Here is an 8,415-nt window from a genome sequence, read left to right as displayed (position 1 = left end):
TGTTCCCACAGCTCTGAGAGCTTCACTTTTAGCTCATGACTGCTCCTGCTTGTTTGCCTTTGTGCATGTGCGCTAATCTCATTTCAGTTTTTCAGGCCAGCAAAAGGGAGAATTTGAGCAATGAGAGCAATGCAAGACGGCCACAGCTGACCACAGTGACGTAAGCTGAACTAAAGCTTCATGCACACGCTCTCTCTCACTCACCTATAACCACTTTTCCACGGGGGGATTTACCATCAATGGCTCCTCAGTGTGAATATGAGAGCAGGAGACGCAGAGACTATCCTCTTCGTGCCAGTTGCAGCTGCATCTCCTCGTATTTAAGAGTTAGACTGTCATTTCTAGTTTTCACCCCCCTCTCACTTATTTCATAAAATAAGTTCAGGCATGACACAAGAATTACTGCTTTCATTTATTAAACCTTTAGAATGAAAAAATAGGTTACCACAAAAAGTAATTTATTCAATGCTTAAATTACAAGTGATATTTCATTGCAACTTCAGGCTTTGAAATACTTCAAAAGCATGCTTCGTGCAACATCAAATGTGTAGAGAAACAGTGCACTGACAAGATCCAAATAATCTGTGATTTTTAAGATGTTATTTCAAGATAGGATTTTACAGCATTTTAACTTTATTTTTTATCAACAGGACTAGGGGTTCCAGTTTGATTATTACAGTGAATATTTTTCCTTTTTTTTGTTGCATTCAAAAGCACTTTGGCCCATTACACCTAACATGGTGTTCTGGATCTCTAACTACATAATGACCTGGTTGCTATGCCTCTATTGCGCTGACCTGCTGACAGCTTCAATTAAACTGCTTGTATCATTTTTAGCAAAGCTCCAGTTGCCAACCCCCAACTGTCATTTTACCAGCAATCAAACAAGAGCCTGGTTGACAGCCTGTGCAGCAAAGCTGAACAAAAAGTTCCCATGATTTTTAAGAGAATTATCTTCATGGATCTATTTAGCTCTGTCTTAAAATCAACTCACTTATGCAAACTGCATCTAGGGCTGCTCATATGTAGAGTTGAACACCAGTCAACTCGCAAAAAGGTGATCCGTTGATGGTCAAAGGATGATGTGTACTTGTCAGAGTAAAAAAAAAAAAAAAGTGCACATCCGCCTCAGCAGCAGCGACATGTGTAGGCAGCACAATTCAGCTGATTTGTGCAGTTCAGTGGACTTTTTGTTTTGCACCAAGACTGTTTCCTGCTAAGTGGCAGAACAAAACAAGTCACACTCACAGACTGAGACAAACAAAGACAAAAGAAAAATTACGTAGATAGCAAATTTTCATTGGCAAACATCCAAGGTTAACATCATCACTAACACCAAATTCTGCACACTTAATATTACCTTAAGTCTCTTGCATGTAATGACCAGAACGTTTTCTGAGAGCACAGTTCGGAAAGAGAAGCAGAGATCTATCTGCTCTGCTGTGCAGTCACAGGGTCAAATTATTGTAATCACTTCAAGAGAGGAGTGGAATAAAACAGTGAGGGCTGGGGAGGTGGAGGAAAGAGGATTTCTTTTTTGTCATTTTTCCCAGTAGCTTGTGAACCATATGTTCAGCCTTGGGACACGGAAAACAACATAAGGGTTCACCAAAGGCTCAGAGACACACCGACACATGGGGACCATGATGCAGATTGTGTGTGTGTGTGTGTGTGCATGGGAGAGAATCTGAAATTAAACTGTTAACATTTATCTGTTCAGCTTCAAATTGCTTCTACAATAATATAATTTATTTTAGACGTGCTAATAACCTCAAAAAACAAAGCTTGCTAATGTTGGTTTTGCTTATGCATTTTCAAATAATTAATATTGAATGAAGGTGCTGAAGGTGTAAAAATGTGAAATTGTAAATTTGATTTAATCTGTGAACAATTTTATAAACTTTGTCAAACAAATTTAAATTTTAACTTGTTTTCAGCTAGTATTGATTCTAACATCTTGGCTGAATTGGTAACTGGTAAACTATTAATGAGTGTACAAAATCAAACTCGAGTTAAGAAAATGAAATCTTTTGTTAGTCCCCTTGTCTTACTCTGACAAAAGGATATTTTCCTTCGTTGTCAATACATTCTGTAACTGCCAAAAAGATGCACAGTTTTCCATGTCTGCTGCCTCTTTTTAGTATGGAATTAAAACTATTCCAAACACATTCAGAAACTTCCAAGCTGAAGTTTAAAAAAAAAACACATAGAGAGCACTGAAGCACAGGAACAATCCCCTGAGATGTCTGTAAAAAAAGACAGAAAGAAAGAAGTAGATGGCAGAGAATGCGCAGGAAGAGAGAAAGAGGGAGAGTTTGCCTCCAGTCTCAGAACAGAGGAGGATCAAAGGTTTGTGCTCTGCATCTCAATGGACATCCGGTCACCAATACTGATGAGCCTGGGCGTGTGATGCTACATTCACAGGGTTTATATCTTATGGGAAAACAAGTGGTCATTGTCTGCAAATAAATAGACAACTTAACTGAAGAGTTGTACCTCACTGCACCCGAAACTTAAGTATTTAATAGCAACAAAAAGAAAGAAAATTAAGTATTTTGCCATCTTTTGGTGTTAAGTTGATTTATTAGTTTCAACATGGATATGTTTATTAGCTAATTAATTATGTTTTCTCATTAGTAAAAGAAAAAATGGCTTTTCTACCTTTCAAAAACATGCAAGTATTTCATTTCTGGAATTTAGAAAAAAAATTCAAATAAAAAAAAGTGACAATCATATCTGGTCTTGCCCTGAAATAACCTGCTTCCTGTGTAGCATATGCACACCAAGGTTTTTTTAATTATGCAATGCCTTTACCAAAATCACACTAAAATGTGTTTATTTAGCATCTTAGAGGTGCAACTTCATACGTTGTGCTCATATCCTCGTCAGCTTCTGCGCAATGCAGTGTGAACCACCATAGATTTTAAGCTCCTACAGTAGCAGAGGGAGATTATAAAGTACAATATGCAGCATGAAATGACCGCTAACTGGAAAGGCAATTTACCAAACAAGCCACTGCTAAAATAACATGACTTCAAAATGCAAATTAACTGTTCAAACCAAGCATACAGATTTTCACCAGCTGGAGGAGCAAACTGTATATTTTGCAGCAATAATGACAGGAGACTCCATCAATACCCAACAGCTTATGCTATGTTTTAATTTAAATGAGACCACCATGTTTTCACCCTACGTTTGTTCTTGAGTTTAGGAATGCAGTTGAAGATGGAATTAGGTGCTCAATTCTCTCAAGAGTTAAATAAAAAGTGGTACATTTTCCAAAAGCCTTGGCTGCTGTCGCATGAGTTTAGTATTATTTTAACAAGCTGGAGGAAAGACTGACACATTTATTTATGTAACTGCTGTGTTCTGTATTTCAACCTTGAGTCCATTAACACTGCTTGGTTAAAACTGCACACCAGCTGCACTAATGATCAAAGGATTTGTCCCAGATTATGGACAGCCATTAGTGTAATACTCTTTGTGTATGATCTAATGTAGATGCAACTTTAGAAAGGTGGCTGTGTTGAACAGTGTTAGTCAGGAACACATCCTGGAAACACTCAAATCTGCTCCATAAAGACTTGTCTTTCAGGGTTTTAAATCTTTTATCTATGAGATAAACACCAAAGCAAGGCAGAATGTCAAAATAGCTGTGCTTTTTGGTTGAAAAAGAATGCATAGGGTCTATTTGCACCGCTGTGTTAGTTACTATGTAATCCCTGCTTATAAGGCGACATAAAAAGAAAGAAATTATTTAGTTTTTAACCAAGTACCTGAATCCACAAACATATAATAGTGTTACAAATACTGTAATCACTGGCAGAAATAGATGGGAAATAAATTTAACAACAACAACAAAAAAAAAGAAAACAGCAAATTACAACAAAATTATAAATACAATAAAAGTAATCAATGGGCTCTTCACTGCAGTGCTTCAAAGTCTACTTGCACTGGAGAATTTACGGTCTACATTAATGTTATAATCCTCTTGAAAAAAAAACAAAGGATTCCATAATAAAGATTTTAGCATTACCTCTCATTTGTGAGTGTTTGTCAATCACAGATGGTTGAAAAATCCTCAGATGAGATGCCCGTGACCTCCAATGGGATTCTGTCCCTTTCACTTGAGAGCCTATTAATTGTCTGCAATTATCCTTTGCAAGCATGGCATCTGTCAGAGGTATCTCTCCTCTTCCCACATGGATAAAAATGCCACAGTGATAAAGGTTGACTGCGACATTCACTATTTATTGCACAGTAGAGCTTGTACAGTTAAAGTTTGCCATGACAGGTCTTAAAAAAAACATGTATGCCTTACGGAGTCATTCCTGATTTCCATGTTTTTAGTGACAAATATTTAACTTTTGCTGAAATGACATATTTTATACAGCAAATAACGGAGACAGCGCCTTGAAATCATTCCACTCATGGACAAATAATTTTAAATTTTGCAACGTAGCATCTTTTATGTGTGAAAAATGTGTGGTTTTTGTATCACTGGGGACTTATCAACACTTCCCTTAGTGCATTCAGACACTCCAAAATTTAGTGCAAATTTCATGGAACAAAATCACATAAGAAATGAAACAAACTGAGGAACTTATAAGGCAACAATATAAATATATCAAAAATAGTTATTAGAGAACTATCTTTGTTACAAAAATGGTACAAATGTTTTGTCCTGCACTAGAGAGAAGGACAGATTTTTCAGTTCTTCTACTGATTTCACAGCCTTGTATCCCAGCTGCTTCAGTACTTTATGACACATGGTTTGTGTGAATTCTACAATATCATAGGACAGTTTCAAACGCCAACTCTCTGCATTAGCCGCTGAGTCCCTCACTGTTCCAAACTTGTGTTTTGCCGAAGGTTCATTGCTTCCTCGAGTATTTGCGCGTATCCAGTGTTTCACATTTTTATCCATATGCAGCCCAAGAAAGTCATAGATCTCCTGAGTCTTTAGAAGTGGATTTCGGGCCAAATCCTCATATCGAACCAACATGTACTTCCCTTTCAGCCAGTGGGGATGACTAAGACCAGTTGAAACTGAACCAAAGAAGTCCTCACAGATAACTGTGAGCTGATTCATGTCTAGATTATACGGTCTTCTCCCTGTGGCCCTCCAAATGCGCCACAATCGGTATGGGTCCCTGAACGTCTCGATCCGGGATGACAGGATACCACGTGGGTCTCTCACAAGTTGAATGACTTTTATGTTCAGCCGCGGGTCTTCAACCAGAGCCCGCAGATCTCCGATTTCAGGAACCCGAACTACTTTGATGGCCACGTGCTTCTTCTCCTGACAAGCCTCTGTTGCTAAAGTCATGTTTAAGGTTGAGCATTTCTTCACACAGTCTCCTTCTTCCACATTAACGTCCCCTGGACCAAAGGCATCACAGACAGGTTGCTGGCACAATGCCCGGCTGGCACCTCGACGGAACAGTTTGTCCGTAGTGTGGTTTGTGGGTGTCGGTTTTATGTAATTCTCTAGGAAATAGAGATCGCAACCATACAGGCTGCGCAAGAGGTCTCGACTGGCACCTAGGGTCACGCGGCGGTCTGTGGGGTTGCGGGTGTGTGACTGACGTGGGACCAATGTGGCATAAACGTGATAAAGAGGCTCAAACAGGTAGAATATCTCCTGGTGCTGGTTCAGCAGCTGGCCAACAAAGGAGGAGCCACTGCGAGTGGTGGCTAAGACCAGTATATGAAGTTTACGGGTGGCGTTGATTGAAAAGTAAGGGTAGTCATCACAGCCTGCCCCACCTGCTGGTCCCCGCTCAAAGGAAGGATCTGTCTCCTGAGCCCCGAGACCGCAGTTCTGGGGGCTGGGCAGCGGGCACAGCTGGAAAGGCTTAGAGGTGAGCGTCCGGATGGCTGTGTACTGGATGGCAATCGAAGCCAAGGCCAGCAGAATCACTGACTTCCAGGAACATTGCATGGCTGAACCACTTCATCTAGCCAGAGATGCCTATGCCAGGTCCTCCCTGTGAACAAACAAGATTTTGTCTTTATTGCAAGAAGCAGGTACATGTCTTAGGTTATTTAATAAAAATATTTGGAATTATTTTGCTAAAATACAAAACCTCCATTTGAATCACATGCTATGCAAGACCAACAGAACTGAGAAATAGAGAAAGAGTCCACATTACAAGACTATTTCATTTGAATTTCTAGTGATCTTAAATACATAAATTGTATTGTGACCATTTTTAGAACGGACTGTGAGTCATCACTGGTTTCAGTTCCGCCTGCATTGTATTTAGTTATGATTCTACCACAAATCTTCCTATTGATTTTTGTACTTATGAGGAAATGAGTTTAAATATGATTTATATACCGAACAAGAAAAGAACAAAAGTAGATCTGAATTAAAAAAATAAATAAATGCTGCAGCCACAAGACAAAATAACTTGTCTTAATCATTCAATTTACTTCCCATTTCTCCTGCCAGCTCTGCAGTCTAATTTCTGGAAATTAAAATAGATAAAGAAGTTCTAAAACCCTGCTTTTGGTTGCTTTCCAGTCAACTGACACTGTCTGCCAAAACATGTGCAGCAGTATCAGAGCCAAGACAACAGCGTGGCACATACAGTATTAAAATACAGTATGACACATTTTGATTTGAAATTAATCAACCAATCATGTTATATACATTTTCCTTTCCCTTATGCATTGAGAAATGTTACAAGTTCACACGATAATTATTAGACAAAGTATACTAGAATAAATCTTGCATCACCTCTTACTATGCATGTAGTCTTGTTCTTTGTTTAATCATGTCCGCATCTAATTTGGCTTGACAGGACAGACAAATCATTGAGCTGCAAGCCACTTCACATTAGAAGAAAAAGTGCCCAGAAAGGTAAACAATGTAGTTTCAAGCTTCACTGCCAATGTCATGTCAAGGGGAAGTAGTCCTGTAAGTAAGAAATTAGATAATAACTGATGAGTTCTGTTTGGATTTTGAAATAACTCCTATATATACATGGCCTCGGTATAGTGAACTTTAATTGAGTGAATAAAATCACCACTTCAGGAGCTATATGAAAATGGAGTAAAGTAAATAAAGTGTGAAGATGTCGGCAGAAAAGCTATTTCAAAGAAGCGTGACAGCCTAAAAATAAAATTCCAGATTTGTTACATAATAACTAATACAGCTGATTTTACTCCGTCTGGGTTGAGACTTAGAGGATGCGTTTTTAAAGCAGGGACGGGGATGCTTTTGCTTAATAGCTACTCTCACAATGCAAACAGCATAAACAGAGAACATCTGTGCTTTCTCCTCAATGACATTTTGTAGAAAAAAAGGCCCATTTCACTGCAGCGGGGACTGGTTAGAGGCTGTCAAAGATTTTTCCGTGATGCAGGCATCCTAACCAATGCAGCGATAAGACAATATATAGCACACATGAACGCATCACAGTCAAACGCTTCGAAATTTTCTGTACAGAATAAATTCAAGGAAGCACAAATTCGGCTATTTAAAAATATAAAATACTGAGGTTGTATTTGAATAGAGTTTCGTTCTACCTTGTTGTCGGTAGCTGTGTCCTCATGATGCGCGGTGCGGTGCGTCCATGAATCACGGCTGGCTGTGTTTTAGTCCTCAAACGTCTCCCTCCCGCCCCCCTCCCGTGCGCTGTTTCCCAGTTAGGAGAAGATAAACGCTGCTGGCAAACCCCTGTATTCCATCTAACGCGCGGGGGGCGAGGCGTTCGCGTTCAACGGATGGTGTCGGACACACAGAATAAAACAGGAGAGAAAAGGTGATGGAGTAAAGCAGGGGCGGAAGTGTTATTATTAACCAGCCAGGCGGTGAAACCGGCCGAGGAAAGCGGCGGCCAAACTCCCCCTTCAATGATGCGCAGAGGCAGAGAGTGAGGTAGGCTACACAAGGACCGACTGTCTGGACCACCCCCGACCCCTCCCCCTATCCACCTGCCTCTCTCCCTCTAACTCTCTCTCTCTCTCGCTCTCTCTCTCTGTCAAACACACAGTAACACAGAGACACTATCATCACTACTATCCACGCACTCAAATCAACTCCTGTCATTCAGCCAAAGTAGCAGCGTGTTCACAGTGATTCCATTTAATTTGATTGTGCAAATGTTTGATTTGCATGAGACAATTTTGCACAGGGTGGCTCCAGCATCTTATGTGGGTTCATTTAGCTTTAGCTCACTTATCTTTTGGGAGTGTAGTTGTTTGGCTAGATCAGCGGCACCTGCCTCAACTGGGAAAATCTTAACTGGGTTTAAAAAAAAAAAAAATAGAGTAGAAAGACTAACTTGTCAAGTCAGCATTACCACTTCTGGCTTATGAGATTCTGTAAAGCGCTGTCTTCTGGGTATACACAACCTATAATAAAAGAGTGGGTGGTCAGCTAATAAATGATATTGGAATTAAGTG

General features: G+C 39.7%; 1 protein-coding gene across 1 annotated transcript; it reads right to left on the bottom strand.

Moving 5' to 3' along the window:
* Positions 1 to 399: 399 nt before the first annotated feature.
* Positions 400 to 7,899, bottom strand: chst1 (carbohydrate (keratan sulfate Gal-6) sulfotransferase 1). The gene is made up of 2 exons (XM_007574569.2): positions 7,537 to 7,899; positions 400 to 5,990 (listed from the first exon to the last, which is right to left on the bottom strand). Exon 2 carries the CDS (start codon positions 5,942 to 5,944, stop codon positions 4,658 to 4,660), a length of 1,287 nt encoding a protein of 428 aa, XP_007574631.1. The 5' UTR covers positions 5,945 to 5,990; positions 7,537 to 7,899; the 3' UTR covers positions 400 to 4,657.
* Between the last annotated feature and the right edge of the window lie 516 nt (positions 7,900 to 8,415).

The sequence above is a fragment of the Poecilia formosa genome, unplaced genomic scaffold (assembly GCF_000485575.1).
Source record: "Poecilia formosa unplaced genomic scaffold, Poecilia_formosa-5.1.2 Scaffold356, whole genome shotgun sequence".
Classification (NCBI taxonomy): domain Eukaryota; kingdom Metazoa; phylum Chordata; class Actinopteri; order Cyprinodontiformes; family Poeciliidae; genus Poecilia; species Poecilia formosa.
The sequence above is the reverse complement of the archived record's forward strand: the minus strand, read 5'-3'. Positions and strand labels throughout refer to the sequence as shown.